The sequence below is a fragment of the Budorcas taxicolor genome, chromosome 2, assembly GCF_023091745.1.
Source record: "Budorcas taxicolor isolate Tak-1 chromosome 2, Takin1.1, whole genome shotgun sequence".
NCBI classification, from domain to species: domain Eukaryota; kingdom Metazoa; phylum Chordata; class Mammalia; order Artiodactyla; family Bovidae; genus Budorcas; species Budorcas taxicolor.
Window position 1 is genome coordinate 6616082 of NC_068911.1, and position 21336 is coordinate 6637417.

The following is a 21336-nucleotide window of genomic DNA, read 5'->3' on the forward strand; positions in this document are numbered from 1 at the left end:
GGCTTTACTATCTATTATCTACTTCCTCTTATGTGTCCTATACTTAACTTGTGATTACATTGTAACTCATGCTACATTCCTCAGTTTATTTCTTATCTTTCTAAAATCCTGTTTGCCCCTAGCATCTTAAGATCACTATCTCCTAAAAAGGCTTCTAGCTATTCTTAATTATTCCTAAACCCTAAGCTCAGCAAACTTGTTTTGCCATAAACATTCCCCTCACAAACAGATCTTAGATAACAATCCTTCCCATGGCCTCAAGCTGTGGCCTACATGCTCATCCTGGAACATTCTTTGTAAAGATCCTTAACAAATGTCAGTGGTTAACTTTATGGATTATTTTCTGGGCACAACTACAGAAGGCTTTGTGCTTTCTCATGCTCCTCTCAAAAACAATAAGCACCTTAACATTCTTTCCAGCCAACTCAACCAAAGAAAGGAAGAAACAAGTCAGAATCACAAGAGCTAACTCCTTCATCCCGGGTCTGTGCCTGTGGGACAAGGAGAGGGGGTTGGGGGCCGTGCCTCCATTTTGTCAGTAATGCCTAACGCGGCTCCCGACAAGTTGTGGCATGTGAAGTCTCAGTTGCTTCATGGGGGATCTAGTTCCTTAATCAGGGATCAAACCCAGGCCCTCAGCATTGGGAGAATCTTAGCCACTGTACCACCAGGGAAGTCCTTCCTTACTGATCTTTTTAAAGAAAACTTTATATCATCAAATATTACTCTTTAATAACATTTCTATGATAGTTTTTTAAAAGAACAGTTTTCAGTTGACAATAATGTTGAGAGAGAGGTACAGTGATTTCCCATATACCCCCTGCACCCACACAGGCATAGCAGTGCCCTTTAACAATGTTGCTCACCAGGATGGTACATTTTTCATCAAACCAGTATTGACCATCATAATCATCCAACGACTGTGATTTACCCTAAGGTTCAACCTTGGTGGTGTGCATTCTATGAATTTGGACAAATGTATAAGGATACACATCCATCATTATAACACCATATGGAGTTGATGATGGACAGGGATGCCTGTCCATCACCTGGCATGCTGCAATTCATGGGGTCGCAAAGAGTTGGATATGACTGAGCGACTGAATTGAACTGAACTGAGAGTATTTGAACTGCCCTAAAAATCCTCTTTGGAAGGAATGATGCTAAAGCTGAAACTCCAGTACTTTGGCCACCTCATGCAAAGAGTTGACTCATTGGAAAAGACTCTGATGCTGCAAGGGATTGGAGGCAGGAGGAGAAGGGGATGACAGAGGATGACATGGCTGGATGGCATCGCTGACTCGATGGACGTGAGTCTGAGTGAACTCCGGGAGTTGGTGATGGACAGGGAGGCCTGGTGTGCTGCAATTCATGGGGTCACAAAGAGTCGGACACGACTGAGTGACTGAACTGAACTGAACTGAAAAATCCTCTGTGCTCTGTCTATTCATCTCTGCCCACCACCACCCCTGTCCCAAGCAGCCTGTGATCTTTTTATTATCTCCATTAGTTTTTGCCCTTTCCAGAATGTCATAAAGTTGAAATCAGTAGTATACAGCTGCCTCGGATTGGCTTCTTTCACTTTGCAATATACCTTTAAGGTTCTCTCATGGTTTTTCATGGCTTGATAACTTTTTTAAGCTGTGGAATAATAGTCCATTGTCTGGATGTACCACAGCTTATTTACCCATTTACTTTCTGAAAGACTTCTTGTTTACTTCCCAAGTTTGAGCAGTTATGAATAAAGCTACTATAAACATCAGTGTGCAGGTTTTTATGTCATCCTAAGTTTTCAACTCCTTTGAATAAATACCAAGGAGTGCAATAATTGGATCTTATGATAAGAGTATATTTAGACTTGTAAGACCCACCAAACTGTCTTCCCAAGTGGCTGTATATTTTTATTCCCACCAGCAATGTGAGAAAAAGTTCCTGTTGCTTCACATCCTTGCCAGCATTTGGTACTGTCAGTGTTTGGAATTTTGGCCGTTCTAATAGATGTGTGAAGTTGCTCAGTTGTGTCCGACTCTTTGCGACCCCATGGACTGTAGCCTACCAGGCTCCTCTGTCCATGAGATTTCCCAGGCAATAGTACTGGAGTGGATTGCCATTTCCTTCTCCAGGGGATCTTCCCAACCCAGGGATCGAACCCAGGTCTCCTGCATTGTAGACAGACGCTTTACCATCTAAGCCACCAGGGAAGTCGCTAATAGATGTGTAGTGGTGTCAAATGTTGTTCGAATTTGCATTTCCCTGGTAACATATGACGCAGAACATAATTTCATATACTTATTTGCCATCTATATATCTTCTTTGGTGAGGTGTCTATTTAGGTATTTGGCCCATTTTAAAAATGATTGCTTTTGCGTGGCATGTGGGATGTTAGTTCCCTGACCAGGGATTGAATCTATACCCTCTGCAGTGGAAGCACGGAGTCTTAACCACTGGACCACCAGGAAAATCTGGATTGTTTTCTTATTGTTGAATTATGAGTTCTTCATATACTTTGGATAAAAGTTGCTTTATCAGGATATGTCTTTTGCAAATATTTACCCCAGTCTGTGACTTATTTTCTGTTAATAATTTCCTTATCATTATGTTGTGCAGAACAGAAGTTTTTAATTTTTAAAAAATAATTTTGATTTCTTTTTTATTGTGCTGAGTTTTCATTCCTGTGCAGGCATTTTCTCTAGTTGCAGCAAGCAGGGGCTACTCTTTACTTGCAGGTCATGGGCTTCTCATTGAGGTGGCTTCTCTTGTGCAGAGCGTGAGCTCTAGAGTGTGTGGGTTGCAGTAGTTGTGACAGTATTAGTAGTAGTTGAGCTCAGTAGTTTCAACTCTAGAACACAGGCTCAGTAGTTGTGCACAGGCTTAGTTGCTCTGAGACCTGTAGGATCTTCCCAGACCAGGGATTGAACCTGTGTCTCCTGCATTGGCAGGCAGATTCTTTACCACTGAACTATTCAGAAGTTTTTAATTTTAATGAACTCCAGCTTATGTATTATTTCTTTCACGGATCATGTCTTTGATAGTGTTTAAAAACAATTCACCGTACTTGAAGTGGGCTTCCCTGGTAGCTCAGACAGTAAAGAGAGACCTGGGTTTGATCCCTGGGTCAGGAAGATCCCCTGGAGAAGGGAACGGCTACCCACCCCCAAATTTCTGCCTGGAAAATTCCAAGGACAGAGGAGCCTGGTGGGCTACAGTCCATGGGGTTGCAAAGAGTCAGACATGACTGAGTGACTAACTCTTTCACTTTTCATACCCAAAATAGTCAGATTTTTTCCTAGTTATCTTCTAGGAATTTTACATTTATGTATAATGCATTCTGAGTTAATTTTTGTGGAAAATGTAAGATCTGTGTCTAGAGTCTTTTTTTTTTTTTTCCTGAGACTGTCTGGTTGTTTCAGTGCTATTTGTTGAAGAAACTATCTTTGCTCCATTGTATTTCCTTTGCTTCTTTGTTAAAGATCAGACTGTATTTATGGGGATCTATTTCTGGGTTCTCCATTCTGTTCCATTGACCTATTTGTCAGTTCTCTCACCAATGCCACACCATCTTCATTATACATCTTGAAGATGGGTAGGGTCAGTCCTCCAGCTTTGTTCTTCTCCTTCAGTATTGTTGGTTATTCTGGGTCTTTTGCCTCTCCATATAAGCTTTATTTATTTTTTTAATTTTTAATTGGAGGATAATTGCTTTACAATGTATGTTGGTTTCTACCATACAACACGAATCAGCCATAAGTGTACATATGTCTCTTCCCTCTGGAACCTCCCTCCTACCCCCACCCCATCCTATCACTCTAGGTTGTCACAGAGCATTGGATTGAAATCCCTGCGTTACATAGCAACTTCCCACTAGTTACCTGATTTACAGATGGTAATGTGTCTTTTTCAATGCTACTCTCTCAATTTGTCCCCCCTTCTTTTTCCCTCACTGTGTCCACAAGTCTGTTCTCTGTGTCACATAAACTGTAGAGTAAGTTTGTCAATGTCTATAAAGTAACTTTCTTGGATTTTGATTGGTTGCATTGAATCTGTAGAACAAGTTGGGAAGAACTGACATATTGGCAACATTGATTCTTCCTGTCCATGAACATGAAATATTTCTCCATTTATTTATTTATTTGACTTCATCAGAGTTTTGTAATTTTTCTCATAAAGCTCTTGTATATATGCTGTTAGATTTATACCTAAGTATTTAATTTGGGGGGTTGCTAGTGTCAGTGATAATGTTTTTGTTTTTTTCTAAATTCTGTTTTTTCATTGTTAGTATATAAGAAAGCAATTGACTTTATGTTAAAAGTATAACTTGTAACCTTGCTACAGTCATTTATTAGTTTTAGGATTTTTATGTTTGTTTTGTCAAGTCTTCAGATTTTCTACATAGATAATCATGTCATGTGCAAGCAAAGACAGTTTTGTCATCCTTCCCAGTCTGAAAACCTTTGTTTCCTTCTCTTACCATATTGCCTTATCAAGGACTTCTATTTCACAGTGTGGAAACAGAGGGGACATCCTTGCCTTGTACCTGATCTTGGTGGGAAAGATTCAAGTTTCTCTCCAGTAAGTATGATGCTGTTGTTGTTGTTTGGTTGCTGAGTCATGTCCAACTCTTTTGTGATGGCATGGACTGTAGCCCACCAGGTTTCTCTGTCCATGGGATGTCCCAGGCAAGAATACTGGCATAGGTTGTCATTTCCTTCTCCAGGAGATTTTCTTGACCCAGGGATCAAACTCACATCTCCTGTGAATTCTTTACTGCTGATCCATCAGGGAAGTGCAAGTATAATGTTAGGTATTGGTTTTTTGGTAGATATTCTTTGTCACATTGAGAAAGTTCCATTCTGTTTCTAGTTTACTTAGAGGCTTTTTTTTTTTTTTTTTTTTAAATCATGAATGGGTGTGAGATTTGGTCAGATGCATGTCTGTTCATGAGGCCTGTAGTTTTCTTGTAATGTCTTTGTCTATTTTGGTATTTAGGAAATGCTGGTCTCATAGAATGAGTTAGGGAATATTTTCTCTGCTTCTATCCTCTGAAAAAGATTGTAGAAAATTGACATAATTCCTTACTTAAATGTTTGGTAAAAATTTACCAGTGAACCCATCTGGACTTGGTGTTTTCTGTTTTGAAAGGTAACTAATTGTCAAGTCAATTTCTTTAATAGATTTAGGCCTATTCAGATTGTCTATTTTTTTCTTATTGGAGTTTTGGCAGATTGTGTATTTCAAGGAATTTGTCCATTTCATCTAGGTTAACAAATTTGTGGAGATAGAGTTTCCTTTATTATCCTTTTAATGTCTATGTGATCTGTAGTGATATCCACTCTTTTACTTCTAATATTAGTGATTTTTAGTAATTTCCTTTTTTCTTAATTTTTTTCTTAGTAGTCTGCCTAGAGTCTTGTCAATTTTATTGATCTTTTGGTTTTGTTTTCTCTATTGATTTTCTATTTTTGATTTCATTCATTTCTGCTCTAATACTTACCATTCTTTTCTTCTGTTTACTTTGAATTAAATTACCCTTCTTCTTCTAGTTTCCTAAGATTGAATTTTAGGAAATTCAGTTCAGTTCAAATTTCCTGATTCCTAATGAATCTTAGATTCATTTATATCTTCATTTATATCTTTCTCCTTTTCTAATAAACATATTCAGTGCCATGAATTTCCTTCTAAGCACTACTTTTGTTCCATCTGATAATTTTGACAAGTTGTCCTTTCACTTTTATTTAATTAAAAATATTTTAAAATTTATCTTGAGATTTCTTCTTTGATCTATATGAATTAAGAAGCATGCTGTTTAATCTACATGTATTTTGGATTGTCCAGTTATCTTTCCATTACTGAAACTTCTAGTTTAATTCCATTGCAGTCTGAGAACAGACACTGCATGATTTCTATCCTTTTAAATTTATTTGGATGTATTTTGTGACCCAGAATGTGGTATATCTTGGTGAATGTTCTATGTGACCATGGGGAAAAAAATGTGTATTCTAATTTTCTGGATGAAGTAGTCTATTGATGGGATTGTTCACTGGCTGTGAGGTTACTTGGCTAAAGCTAGAGTTGTGCAGCTTATATATTAATAAACCAGGTTACTAGTTAATGTGGTTTGGTTCATCTCTAACCACTTGCTCAGTTTTGGCTTTTTTCTCTGCTTCTCCATGTCACTGGGGCACATGGTGCCTTCTGGTGGGAGACCTGTCAGTATAGGGATCTGGGAAGGAGATGACGCCTGAGTCCTGGGAGAAGGACATCGAGAGGGCAGATCTGAGTTCACATCCTGCCTCAGCCACTTACTAGCAACATGGCCTTGGGAAAAGCACTGTGACCATTCTGATTCTTATCCTGTCTCAGATTGTACATCCAGTGCCATATAGAGTGGTTGATGATGCTGAAATGAGGCGATGCACGAAAAGCACACCATAGTTATTATCCTAAGAAAAGCAGAAGGGTTAGATTAGGGGGACAGACCTTGAGTTCCAGACTGATTACCAGTGTTTGGGGATTTATTTATCTCTGGCCTGAGGCAGTCACTAAACAGAAGTACTAGGGGAGGGATCTGGGTGTGAGCTATCTATTCAGTTCAGTTCAGTTCAGTTCAGTCGATCAGTCATGTCCGACTCTTTGCGACCTGATGAATCACTGCACGCCAGGCATCCCTGTCCATCACCAACTCCTGGAGTTCACTCAAACTCATGTCCATCGAGTCGGCAATGCCATCCAGCCATCTCATCTTCTGTCGTCCCCTTCTCTTCCTGTCCCCAATCCCTCCCAGCATCAGGGTCTTTTCCAATGAGTCAACTCTTCGCATGAGGTGGCCAAAGTATTGGAGTTTCAGCTTTAGCATCACTCCTTCCTAGGATATCACCTAGGACTGATCTCCTTCAGAATGGACTGGTTGGATCTCCTTGCAGTCCAAGGGACTCTTAAGAGTCTTCTCCAACACCGCAGTTCAAAAGCATCAATTCTTCAGGGCTCAGCTTTCTTCACAGTCCAACTCTCACATCCATACATGACCACTGGAAAAACCATAGCCTTGACTAGACAGACCTTTGCTGGCAAAGTAATATCTCTGCTTTTTAATATGCTATCTAGGTTGGTCATAACTTTCCTTCCAAGGAGTAAGCGTCTTTTAATTTCATGGCTGCAATCACCATCTGCAGTCATTTTGGAGCCTAAAAAAATAAAGTCTGACACTGTTTCCACTATTTCCCCATGTATTTCCCATGAAGTGATTGGATCAGATGTCATGATCTTTGTTTTCTGAATGTTGAGCTTTAAGCCAACTTTTTCACTCTCCTCTTTCACTTTCATCAAGAGGCTTTTTAGTTCCTCTTCACTTTCTGCCATAAGGGTGGTATCATCTGCATATCTGAGGTTATGGATATTTCCCCCGGCAATCTTGATTCCAGCTTGTGCTTCTTCCAGCCCAGTGTTTCTCATGATGTACTCTGCATATAAGTTAACTAAGCAGGGTGACAATATACCGCCTTGATGTACTCCTTTTCCTATTTGGAACCAGTCTGTTGTTCCATGTCCAGTTCTAACTGTTGCTTCCTGACCTGCATATAAGTTTCTCAAGAGGCAGGTCAGGTGGTCTGGTATTCCCATCTCTTTCAGAATTTTCCACAGTTTATTGTGATCCACAGAGTCAAGGGCTTTGGCATAGTCAATAAAGCAGAAATAGATGTTTTTCTGGAACTCTCTTGCTTCTTCCATGATCCAGCGGATGTTGGCAATTTGATCTCTGGTTCCTCTGCCTTTTCTAAAACCAGCTTGAACATCTGGAAGTTCACAGTTCATGTACTGCTAAAGCCTGGCTTGGAGAATGTTGAGCATTACTTTACTAGCGTGTGAGATGAGTGCAATTGTGCAGTAGTTTGAACATTCTTTGGCATTGCCTTTCTTTGAGATTGGAATGAAAACTGACATTTTCCAGTCCTGGGGCCACTGCTGAGTTTTCCAAATTTGCTGACATATTGAGTGCCGTGAGGAGATACCGTTCGTCCAAGGTAAGAGAAACCCAAGTAAGACGGTAGGTGTTGCGAGAGGGTATCAGAGGGCAGACACACTGAAACCATAATCACAGAAAACTAGCCAGTCTGATCACATTGACCACAGCCTTGTCTAACTCAATGAAACTAAGCCATGCCGTGTGGGGCCACCCAAGACGGGAGGGTCATGGTGGAGAGGTCTGACAGAATGTGGTCCACTGGAGAAGGGAATGGAAAACCACTTCAGTATTCTTGCCTTGAGAACCCCATGAACAGTATGAAAAGGCAAAATGAATGGATATTGAAAGGGGAACTCCCTGGGTCAGGAGACGCCCAATATGCTACTGGAGATCAGTGGAAAAATAACTCCAGAAAGAATGAAGGGATGGAGCCAAAGCAAAAACAATACCCAGCTGTGGATGTGACTGGTGATAAAAGCAAGGTCTGATGCTGTAAAGAGCAATATTGCATAGGAACCTGGAATGTCAGGTCCATGAATCCAGGCGAATTGGAAGTGGTCAAACAAGAGATGGCAAGAGTGAACGTCGACATTCTAGGAATCAGCAAACTAAAATGGACTGGAATGGGTGAATTTAACTCAGATGACCATTATATCTACTACTGCGGGCAGGAATCCCTTAGAAGAAATGGAGTAGCCATCATGGTCAACAAAAGAGTCCGAAATGCAGTACTTGGATGCAATCTCAAAAACGACAGAATGATCTCTGTTCGTTTCCAAGCCAAACCATTCAATATCACGGTAATCCAAGCCTATGCCCCAACCAGTAATGCTGAAGAAGCTGAAGTTGAACAGTTCTATGAAGACCTACAAGACCTTTTAGACCTAACACCCAAAAAAGATGTCCTTTTCATTATAGGGGACTGGAATGCAAAAGTAGGAAGTCAAGAAACACCTGGAGTAACAGGCAAATTTGGCCTTGGAATACGGAATGAAGCAGGGCAAAGGCTAATAGAGTTTTGCCAAGAAAATGCACTGTTCATAGCAAACACTCTCTTCCAACAACACATCACCAGATGGTCAACACTGAAATCAGATGGATTATATTCTTTGCAGCCAAAGATGGAGACGCTCTATACAGTCAGCAAAAACAAGACCGGGAGCTGACTGTGGCTCGGATCATGAACTCCTTATTGCCAAATTCAGACTTAAATTGAAGAAAGTAGGCAAACCACTAGACCATTCAGGTACAACCTAAATCAAATCCATTATGATTATACAGTGGAAGTGAGAAATAGATTTAAGGGTCTAGATCTGATAGAGTGCCTGATGAACTATGGACGGAGGTTCGTGACATTGTACAGGAGACAGGGATCAAGACCATCCCCGTGGAAAAGAAATGAAAAAAAGCAAAATGGCTGTTTGAGGAGGCCTTACAAATAGCTGTGAAAAGAAGAGAAGCAAAAAAAAAAAAAAAAAGGAGAAAAGGAAAGATACAAGCATCTGAATGCAGAGTTCCAAAGAATAGCAAGGAGAGATAAAAAAGCCTTCCTCAGAGATCAATGCAAAGAAATAGAGGGAAACAACAGAATGGGAAAGACTAGAGATCTCTTTAAGAAAATTAGAGATACCAAGGGAACATTTCATGCAAAGATGGGCTCAATAAAGGACAGAAATGGTATGGACCTAACAGAAGCAGAAGATACTAAGAAGATGTGGCAAGAATACACAGAAGAACTGTACAAAAAAGATCTTCACGACTGAGATAATCACGATGGTGTGATCACTCACCTAGAGCCAGACATCTTGGAATGTGAAGTCAAGTGGACCTTAGAAAGCATCACTACGAACAAAGCTAGTGGAGGTGATGGAATTCCAGCTGAGCTATCTATCATGGTTCATTTTATCAACTTCTGGAAGGACAGAAGTTGAAGGTGACATCAGCTTTCTCCTTAGGTGTGTTCAGGCAAATTGTACAGGTCCTTTTATTTTTGTGGTGAAAGGCTGGGAGGTTGAAGAGGGAATTGGGGCAGGGCCTGTGTGACTCTCAGGTCCTTGGTGACTTTCAGCACCTGCAGGCCTCTGAGTTGTCTGTGTCTGGCCAGGGTGATTATGAGGAACTGAAATCCCTGTGCGCAGCTGACTCAAAGGAGGTCCTCACTCAGCCCCACTCCTTAAGGTCTTTAAGACAGAGTAAGGGTCTCTTCCTGGGGTTCCCAGTGTGGAGGGGGGAGGGGAGGCACTGCTCAGTTGGTGAGGTCAAGCTGGAGAGGGTGAGGGAGGCATGGAGGACTTCACCATCATCCTGGGGGAGAAAGAAATGGGAGGGGTGAGACAGCAGAGGGGAAGGGGTCCCATCTCAGAGCCACGATCCCACAGCTGATGCCCCATTGACACCACAGTTCCTCTGTCCATCCATCCCACCTCCTCCAAACTTCCCTCTCATCCTTTCAGGCCCTAACTGGAGCTGCTTATGTTATTGTTGTGTTCTGGTTTTATAATGTTGTCTTAGAAAAAAACTCAAGATGTACTGGAACCAGGTGATCAGGCAGCCAGGGTAGAGAAATGGTCAGGGGCTCCAGCAGTGATGTCATCTCTAGGTCAGGACCAGGGTCTCAGGGGAGGGTGGGTGAGGCAGGGGAGAGAGGAGGATGCTGAGGGCACCTGTGTGGGGAGGGGGTTTGGGGAGGAAAAGGAAGACCCAGGTGACAGTGGGCGTGATGGTGGCAGGACTTACCTTTATTCCCGGTGTTCTCGTAATTCTCTTCCGTGTTTTTGAAGGACTCCCTGAATGGGAACAGGAGGGCAGTGATGTGTCAGAGTCTGGGCAGAAAAGAGCTACCACCTGCCTCGGGCTGCTCCTCTCACTGGAGGCTCTGTGACCTGCCTGGTCACACTCGGAGATGAAGGCAGAGGTTTGAGGCTCTCAGACGGAGGCTGTCTGGACGGGGATGAGGGGCTGTTTGCAGTGTAGCCCCGTCCCTGAGAGCTGACTGGGGTGGACTCTTGCAGAGAAGCGGCTTTACTGAGGGGAGCAGGGAGGAGAAGCAGGAGGGGGTGCCCGCCCTCTGCGGCAGCGCCTGGGTCCAAACCGGAGTGTGAGAACCAGGGAGCTTCTCTCTGGTCCCCTGGGTGGTGCTCAGGCCTTGGTCCCCGAGGAAACGCCATCTGGGGAGGGGTCCCGGGAGGACACTGTCAAGAGTCAGGAAGGCAAGAAAGGAGGGAGGGGCTGTGAGAAGGAAAAGCCTGGATGTGGCAGAGAGGATGAGAAAGGAAAGCGGTGGGCAGTGAGGAGGGTGAGAGGAAAGGAAGAGGAGCCGGGGCCAGAGGAGAGGGAGCCAGGCTGGGGGCCACGAGGGAAGCCGCTCTGAGGAGACAGGGCGGAGCAGCCAGAGGCCCCATGTCACAGGGCAAAGGACAGACTGGACGAGGAGCAAGAAAGGGGACAGAGCGTGGAGCAGGTGGGTGTGTTTTGGAAGGACTGTGTTCAAGGGGGAGACAAACCAGGATGAACAGAGGGAGAGGCTGAGACCTGGGGATGGAAAGAGGAAAGGCAGGTGCCAGAGACAGACAAAGGGGGATGTTCTGGGAGAGAGTCAGAGAAAGTGCTGGGCCACGGCTCTGACTGTTTAAGGATCAGGAGCCTCAGGAAGTGAAGAGCCTGGCCTGTGGGGACTTGGGAGGATGTGGATGGAGGCCCAGGAGGGGAGGCCCGTGAAAGGCTCCCTGGTGCTGCGCTCCGGAGGAAACTTCTTGCTCATAAAATAGCACCACCCCCCACCCCCCCATACTGGAGGACAAGCGCTCACCTGGCTGGGGTCCTGGCTTCAGTCTGCACACCTGCAGGAGGACCAACAGCGAGTCACTGTGCCATCCACGGAGGCCTGTCCCCTCCCTGCCTCTCTGCCCGGTCCCCTCCCTGGGAAGGGCCTGGGACTCAGCTGACCGCCCCCGCCCCCGTGGCACCCCGAGGCTGCCCGCACCTGTCCTGCCTTGTCTTCCACACCAGTCAGGAGAGCAGCTCTTCCCGCACCCAGAGCACTGTCACTCTCTGACACGGTGGTTTTGACCTCCCCCGACTCACGCGACCTCAGGTCCACTCAGCCAAACCCTGGACTCGTTTTCTTTCCTCTTTCTTTTCAATCACTGGGACTGAGAACTCTGACAGAGCAAACACTAGCATTTTTATGCTCAGCTATCTCTCCTTCCGGCTCTCTTCAGTCATCATCCCTCTGTACCTGTGCGTGACCTCACTGCACTCCTGTCCTGATGATCCACTCTCTCTCAGGTTACCCAAGCCCCTGCTGAGCCCTCTCCTCTCCACCTGTGCCTTCTCATGGGCTCCCTGACCCCCTGGGTACCCCTGTGCTTCTGCCACACTTGCTGACACGTCTCCAATCGTGGATGCTCCCTGAGGCAGGGGATACTGTTTATTGCCTCATATCCACTCCTCCTTGTTCAGTTACAGAAACTTTTTATCTGGAGTGGCTGGGTGCGCCCCAACAGACAGATGTAGGATCTATAACTAAATCTAACCTATAAGGGACTTCCCGAATAGTCCAGTGGTTAAGAATCTGTCTTCCAATGCAAGGGACACAGGTTCAATCCCTGGGTGGCGGGGGTGGGGGGGGGGTGCAGGTAACTAAATTCCACAAGCTGCACAGGGCAACTAAGCCCGAGTGCCATGAGGAGAAAGCCTGTGGGCCACCACGAAGAACCTCCTCCCCCCACCCCCCAAAAAATGACAGCAACCATCATTTAAGTAAAAAAAGTTTTAAAATCTCACCAATAAGACATAAGGGGAACTTGTGGGTAGGACTTGACAAAGGCTCTTAAAAGGAGGACAGACAGCTGGGGAATAGTCTTTTTGTTCTTTCATCCTGACTGGATTCAGAAATAATGGCTGGAATTCTAGCAGCCATAATGAACAATGAGGCGGCCTTCAGGAGAGAAGCCAAAATGCAGAACAGTGAACAGAAAGGTCGGAAACTCAGTGCTTATGGATGGCAGCTTCTGCCCCTGGCTCCACATTCTTTTATACAAGGGGAAAAAAGTAAACTCTGTGTTATTTAATTTAACCATTCCTTCTGGATTTTGGTGCTAACAGCTGTACTCAAATTCTAACCAGTAATTCCCAAACGTTTCTAAACCTGTATGCTGTAATACTGCTGGGAGAAGATATAACTATATGCAATGATGTTTTTACCCATTTGTGGATTCTCATCTGAGCTGATCCTCGAATATCATTTTGCATTTCTACAGTGACTATGTCACATTTTCTCTTCATCTCTGACCCTCATCCTCACTCTCAGGAGACAACCACTGTGGTTTTCACTCTGCAGAATTAAAAAACCAATTGTTATGTAGGTGAATTTATAAATATTTTTATTTATAGCTTTGGATATTTTGTCATACTTTGGCCAGTCATCTTCAACTCATGGTCGTAAAAGTTTCACCTGCTTTCTACTAGCACTAGGGTTATTTTTTCCTCATTTATATCTTCAATTTTGGTGCAAATTATAAGGCAGGGAGCTAATATTATTCTTTCTCAGCTGTGACTCCATTATTCCAGAAATACTCATTCTTCCCCCTGGATTAGAAATGCTTCCTTTTAACCTGCTAAATTCCTGCATGTATTTGGATCTCTTTTTACCCTGCTTGTATCTGATTTTTCACTTTTATTCCATTTGTTTACCTATATAATCCAGAATTACATAATTTTAATTGTTGTAGCTTAATTATTAAGTGCTCATGCTCATATAGTGCTTACCCTATAAGCAGAATCTCTTCTAAATGCCTTTTGTTTGTCATGACAACACCAGGGAAGTACTGTTTTCATTCCCATTTTACCGATCAGTATAGTTCAGGCTCACAGCAGTAGTATTAGTGTGCCAGAGCTTACCAGGCCAGAGTGTGAAGCAGGATTTGGCTGCAGGAATGCCCAATTCTGTGCTTTTCAAGCTCTGAGCTTTACAATCTGACAGTGCTCATCACTCTCTACAAATTTTAAAAATTATTCATGTATTTATTTTGCTGTGCCATGTCTTGTTGCAACAAATGGGATCTTTGTTTGTCATGCATGATCTTCCTTGTGATGCACTCACTGTCTAGCGGTGCATGGGCCTCAGTAATTTTGGCCTGCAGGCTTAGTTGCTCTGCGGCATATGGGATCTTAGTTCTGCCACCAGGGATCAAACCTGCATCCCCGGCATTGCAAGGCAGATTCTTAACCACTGGACCACTAGGGAAGTTCCCATATTGCAAATTTAAAAATAATATTTCAAATCAGTTTTGGAGTTTGTTGTGGCATAAATAGTTAATGCCTCTAGCCCTGTGGTCTCTTTCAGCTGTAAATGCACACATCCAAATTTCTGATGGGCATCTCTACTCAAATGCCACACAAACATAAACCATCCCAAACTCAAGAGTCATTCTTCTCTCCCAATCATGGTCCTTGACCTCCTCTGCTCCGTAATTTACTTCGTGGCCTCACCATGGCCTCATTTGCCCAAGTTGGAAACATGGGACTTATTCCCACTCCTTCACCCTCACACCAATGCAATCACCAAGTCATACTGGTTTTCTCTCTTAAACTTTTCCAGGATCTGGCCTCTCCCTCCACGCACACAGACACAGTAGGTCCACGAATGCCACCTGAGGAGGTCACTAAAAATGCAGATTCCCAAGCCCAGACCTCAGGTCCGGCAGGAACTTGTATTTTAACTGAGCATCGCTGGTCATCTGGTGCAGTAGGTTCTGAGAAACACCGAGCTGGGAATCTTGGGGAGAGGTTAGGGGTCCCGGACCACTTACCTTTGCTTCTCTTCCACCAGAGGTACACAGTCAGTCCTACGATTGGAATCTTGAGCAGCACAATATTGGCCAGCGCCAACCCAACTATAGCTTCCATGGTTGGGGCCCACAGCTTGGAACTCTTTTTGCCCTCTGAGCCCCCGAGGCCAGCTGTGGAGGTGGTGGTAGGATCCCAGGTGGTTGTCTTGCTGCCTGAAAAATAGGCAAATTCTTCACTAAAGGGCTGGAGGTATCCGGGTGAAGCTGTCACATCTTGTTCCCTAGTTTGGGGAAAGTGGGGGTGGGGAGCAGGTCTCTGAAGCTCTCCCACAGGGAGTGGAGTAACAAGAGGTGACGCTGGAAGCTCTGAATCCTCTTCACTTCTTTTAAATCCTGACTCTACCACTGATCAGTGCTATGACCTCAGAACCTCATTTTACCACCTACCCATAGGTGAACTAAATCACAGGATAAAAATTATTTATTGTAGTAAAAAACACATAACATGAAAATTACTATTTTAACCATATTTAACTGTATAGTTCAGTGGCATTAAGTACATTCACACTATTGCATAAGTCTCACCTCCATCCATCTCCTGAATTTTTCAAATTCAGGAAACTGAAGCTCTGTCCCCCTATTCCCCTTCCCCCCAGCCCCTGCCTCGGCAGTCTGCTTTCTGATTGTGTGAATATAACTGTTCTAGGGACCTCCTGTAAGTGGAATCAAACAGTATTTGTCTGTACCTAATGTATACTGGAATCCATTTCTAAGGTTAACTTAATTTCTAAGTCCTACCAATAGATTGTACCTCTTTTAATAGACAATTAAAAAATTACTCAATACCCCACTAAAGGGAAGAAAATCCCAAATTCCAATGAAGTCTTCTGGTTAGTGTGGACCAAATTCATGTCCACTCTTATTAGAAATTAATAATAAAAGTGTAAATACCATCCCTCAACTAAGACTTTCAAATTTAAAAATTATTTAATTTTACTAACATATCAGATAAAAATGATAGGAATGCACGTTAAAAACCCTACAAAACTGAAGCTTCTATAAACTTTCATTATTTTAAATGTGAAGATGTTTTAAATGAATGAAAGATTAGCATCCAAGAAACAAGTAACAAAAACAGTGAGAAGGCAGCTCGAAGGACACTCATAGTTTGAATGAAAACCTAGACTGGACACATATTTAAGGAAATAGGACAGCAGAAGGAATAAAAAATGCAGAGAAAAACAAACCAGAAAGCAGACAAGACTCTTATAAATCTAATAGTGTCAAAAGGGTATTGAAATCATACATGCATTGAGAAAATCATTGAGAAACCTACAAAGCTCTGTGAAATGGCAGATTTTCTGAGACAAACACAAATTGAAAAGAATTAAAAAGTAGTAAACTTTAATGGGCAGACAAAGAAGAAATTGAGGACAGTTTTAAAGAACAACCTTTTGTAGGGATTTCAAGCTCAGAAGGTGTAATGGCTAAATTCTTGTGAAAATTCAAGGAGTGGATAATTCCCAGACAGATGGTTCCAGAATATAGAAATACAGAAAATGATGCAATTCTAATTCCAAAACTTCCAGATGTACAGGCTGGGTTTTGAGGAGGCAGATCATGGAGAGAGCAAGGGAGTCCCAGAAAAACAGCTTCTTCAGGTTCATTGACTACACTAAAGCCTTTGACTGTGTGGATCACAACTAACTGTGGAAAATTCTTAAAGAGATGGGAGTTCCAGACCACCTGGCTTGTCTCTCAGAAACCTGTGTGCGGGTCAAGAAGCAACAGTTAGAACCTGACATGGAACAAATGGACTGGTTTGGAAAAATTGGAAAGGAGCACGACAAGGTTATGTAGTGTTATCCTCCTTATTTAACTTCTATGCAGAGTACATCATACGAAATGCTGGGCTGGATGAAGCACAAGCTGGAATCAAGATTGCTGGGAGAAATATCAACAACCTCAGATGTGCAGATACTATCACTCTAATGGCACTAAGTGCAGAGGAATTAAAGAGACTCTTAATGAGGACGAACGAAAGACAAGAATGAAAAAGCTGGCTTGAAACTCAATATTAAAAAATCTAAGATCATGGCATCTGGTCCCATCACTTCATGGCAAACAAAAGGAGAAAAAATGCAGGATACAGCATGCTTGGGGCTGGTGCAGGGGGATGACCGAGAGAGATGTTATGGGGAGGGAGGTGGGAGGGGGGTTCATGTTTGGGAATGCATGTACACCCATGGTGGATTCATGTCAATGTATGGCAAAACCAATACAGTATTGTAAAGTAAAATAGAGTAAAAATAAAAATTTTTTTAAAAAATGAAAAAATGAAAGCAGTGATAGATTTTATTTTCCTGGGCTCCAAAATCACTGTGGATGGTGACTGCATCCATGAAATGAAGTTTCCTTCCTTGCTCCTTGGAAGGATAGTTATGACAAACCTAGACAGCATATTAAAAAGCAGAGATGTCACTTTGCTGACAAAGGTCCATATGGTCAAAGCTATGATTTTTCCAGTAGTCATGTACAGATATGAGAGCTGGATCATAAAGTAGGCTGAACAGTGAACAATTGACACTTTTGAACTGTGGTGTTGGAGAAGACTCTTGAGAGTTCCTTGGACTGCAAGGAGATCAAACCAGTCAGTCCTAAAGGAAATCAAGCCTGAATATTTGTTGTAAGGACTGATGCTTAAGTTGAAGCTTCAATACTTTGGGCACCTCACCTGATGTGAAGAGCCAACTCACTGGAAAAGACCCTGGCGCTGGGAAAGATTGAAGGCAGAAGGAGATAGGGGTGGCAGAGGATAAAATGGCTAGATAGCATGAGTGACTCAATGGACAGGAATCTGAGCAAACTCTGGGAGATAGTGGAGGATGGGGGAATCTGGCTTGCTACAGTCCATGAGGTTGAAAAGAGTCAGACTTGACTTAGTTACTGGACAGCAACAAAAACATAAACCTTATGCTAATCTGCAATCATAATCTGGACTGCTTCATACCCTCCTTCAGGGATATTCAGTTCAGCTCAGTTGCTCAGTCTTGTCTGACTCGGCGACCCCATGGACTGCAGCATGCCAGGCTTCCCTGTCCATCAGCAACTCCTGGAGGTTACTCAAACTCACGTCCATCGAGTCGGTGATGCCATCAAACCATCTCATCCTCTGTCATCCCCTTTTCCTCCTGCTTTCAATCTTTCCCAGCAGGGATATTAGGAGTTCACATTTATGACTCTTTAAGGGGGTTTGTAGCGTGAATTGCTTTCCTCCTGGTTGTCCCTATTGCTGGCTTAGGGTTTAACTCCTGTGATGTCCTGAGTGAGTTACATACATCTATTTCCAGCTTCCCCAATTTTGTTTTTGTCCTCCTAGATCACAAATTTTGTTGTTGCTGCTGGTTTTTGTCTTAAAAACTCCCTTCACTGTCATTCACTAAATTTTGAGAGGGAGTGGAGATAAACATGTGCATATAACTCTCCATCTTGGTCAAAACTTATGCTTTACTTTTACAACTTAAATTATAAAAAGTAAACATTCAAAAGATAATGTTACACACTAATAATAAAAGCAAAGAATGGAGAGGAAGTTAGGGAATTAGAAAAGGAAGAAGAGAGATCTAAGAGGCCAAAAACCTCTCAGAAAAGGTCATTTAAGGAAATATGGAGGAGACACAGGAAATATTAATCCAAAGCTGTCTCGGTGAATTCAGATTCTGAGTCACTATCTGTTTGCTTTGAAATCAACATAGTGGTCAAGAAGGGGCAGTCGTTTTCCAAGGGAGGAGTCAGAGAGAGTGCCCTTCCCAGCCCAGAGCCATCATCCCTTGTAGACACTGTTTAGAATTTCCAGCACAAGTGATTATATAAAGCAAACTATCTTAGTCAATCACTAGTTTTCTAAAAAGTTATAGACAACAACCCCCTTACTGCCTGTGACTGTCAGAGAGAACCCACCCCCATTGCTCTAGAGACAAATAAATTGAGGTTACATAAATTGAGGTTCAAGTTCCGACGGCCCATTGAATGACAGAGGGAGATCTGTTACTGCAACTCGTCCACTGTTAGGTTACAAAGACTCAAGACAACGAGATGACAGGTCAGTAGGTGAGGTTGAGAGGCTCACGGTTTAGAGAAGAGGTTCTGGGATTAAACTGGGGTCAAACCCCACCTGCACCAGGAGTGATGGGGCAGGTGTTTGCTGTCCAAGGACGGCAACAGGACCAACTGTTACATAGGGTCGTGGGGAAGGTCAGCTGCGGTGATGCTGCCAAGATGTCCCCCCGGGATGGAGAGCACAGTCAGGGGAGCTGCCAGGACTGCTGCCTCGTCATGATGAGGACAGAGGGGCACAGTCAGGGTGGACTTGGGGACAGGGTGACTGGAACCACATGGGGGGATGCTGGTGGGGAGAGAGGGAAGGAGGTAAAGGGGATGGAAGGAGGGAGAAGGAGATGGAAAGCGAGGAGAGATGAACCAAGGGAAGGATGGTTGAACTGATGTTCTGGGGTTCAGAGCAGAGAAGGAAGGGGAGATGGGAAAACAGGTGATGGGGACACGGGGCCCCTCGGCACCTGCTGTGTGTGTGTGGGCTGAGCTCATGGCTGTGGGGGGACAGACATGGGGCAGCTGGGGCTCCACACAGGACTCAGGACAAAGGGGAGAGGCCACACCCCAAGGATGTCAAGTCACCTGGAGGACGTGGGGCGAGGGCGGGGGGCCAGGTGGAGCCCAGCTTGGAGCAGGAAGGGAGGACAGCTGGGAGCACAAAGGGTGCGGGGGCCTGGGGTGGGGTAGGGGCTGGATCTGGAGGGCAGAGAGGGGGTTGGGCAGGGAGGTGGTCCTGGGTTGGGGAAGACTAAGGTGAAAAGGGTAAAGTTGGCAGAGCCCTGGGGAGGAGTAGGGGGTGGGCAGGGAGAAGAGTTTGAGAGAGGAGAGTCAGGAAGAGGGTGCCTGAGCCAGGCCTGGGGCCCAAGGCACCAGTGGCCTCCAGGAGCCTCAGGCAGGACAGCTGGACTCACGGGGGGTGATGGTGAGTTTGGTCCCCTTGATGGACTGCCACACCTTCTTGCCGTGTTTCAGTGTGTCCAACTGCACCCAGCAGAAGTACACAGACTGGTCCTGCCTCCGCAGGTTTGAGATCCGGAGGGAGCCGTTCTTCTCAGGCTCTGTCCAGTTCAGGGAGAGCCGGTTCTTAAAATTATTATGGATGAACAGAGGGGTCGTGTTGTAGATGAACTCCCCATGGAAGTGTTTCCATCTCCAGGATATTTTCATGTTGGGAACCTTGGCTAATTCCCAGGAGTGAGAGAAGGAGAAGGGGATGAGGATGGAGCCACCCTCGGGGGCTGAGAGATCCGTTGGTTGGTTCATCTCAGGGTGAGGCTCTGAATTTCTTTGTGCCCAGTGACCTAGAGGAGGGAGGGAGAGACTCTGAAGCCACCAGGAGAGACACAGAAGGTGACCCCAGACCATCGGGCACCCTCACCTGCAGGGGAACGTGTGACGGGGTAGGACTGGCCCTCTGGCCTGCGTGATCCCCTCTCCAGGCTTGGGGCAGGCAGGAGGGTGAAGGGTTGGGGGACCCAGCACTGTGGGACCCGCCCTTTGTTTGTTGGGGGTGGGAGGCCTGGCCGGCTTCCCCAGGGGACCCTTCTACACACACCCAGCCACAGCCCCTCCCTGGGGTCCCTGGCAGAGCAGGACAGTTCCGGCCACTCACCAGCCTGCAGAGACGCCGGCAGCAGCAGCAGGGGCAGCAGCAGGGGCAGCCCCATGGCCTTGCCCTCCTGGGTGAGAAGACAGGCAGAGCCCTCAAGGCCAGACGGGAGGCCTTGGGGGGCCCCTGGGGGAGTCTCAGCACCAGGAGTGAGGACCAGACTCCTTCAGAGGACGGAGGAGGGTGGGGGCCTTCCCCAAACCCGCCCACCCCGACAGTGACGGGCACTTCCTGTAACCTGGCTTCTTCTTTTCCTTTATTGCAAAAGGGCCTCCCTGTGGTCAGTGCACAGGGAGCCATGATCTGGGGCTCCCCGCCCCCGTCTTCACGCTGAGGGGCTGGTCCTGACCTGCGCCCGCTGGGCCTCCTCCCCCTCAGCTCCTGCCTGCCCTCCTCACAGCTCCCTGGCAGTCGGTCTCTGTGTCTCTGCTTGTCTCTGCTTCTCTGAGTGTCTCTCCTCCCAGGGGAAGGGGCGGCAGCAGGACCAGCTGAGGCTCCTTCAGGGAGAGGTGGGGGCCGAGTCCCTGCCCAGCTGCAGCCCCTCAGGGAGGAGCAGGGGGGAGCCGCTGGTGGTCAAGCTCAGCCCGCCTCAGACACGGGGGCGCCAGCCCGCTCTGGGCCCTTCTCCCTCCAGGCAGGGGCTCCCCTGCAGTGTCTCCCCCCTCAGTCTTCAGGCAGAACCAAGGCCCACCAGGCCCCTCCCACCTGGTGCTCCCCGCGTGCCGTCTCACACCGCCCCTGAGGGGAGAAGTCATGGGTCATCCTGGTGACAGTCCCTGGGATCATCTCTGAGGAAGACATTGCCAGCTGTGACTGGTGGTAGGTGGGGTGAGAGACTGGGGGCTGGTGATCTTGGTGACCCC

At 45.3% G+C, this 21336-nt stretch overlaps 1 protein-coding gene across 1 annotated transcript; it reads right to left on the reverse strand.

Annotated features, from left to right (window-relative positions):
• Positions 1-10116: 10116 nt before the first annotated feature.
• On the reverse strand, positions 10117-20531 carry LOC128043660 (paired immunoglobulin-like type 2 receptor beta). The gene is given in 9 exon segments (XM_052636032.1): positions 10117-10157; positions 10160-10207; positions 10210-10264; positions 10568-10584; positions 10682-10746; positions 11769-11799; positions 14773-14964; positions 19776-20165; positions 20477-20531. Coding segments are annotated over 9 exon segments (894 nt in total).
• Between the last annotated feature and the right edge of the window lie 805 nt (positions 20532-21336).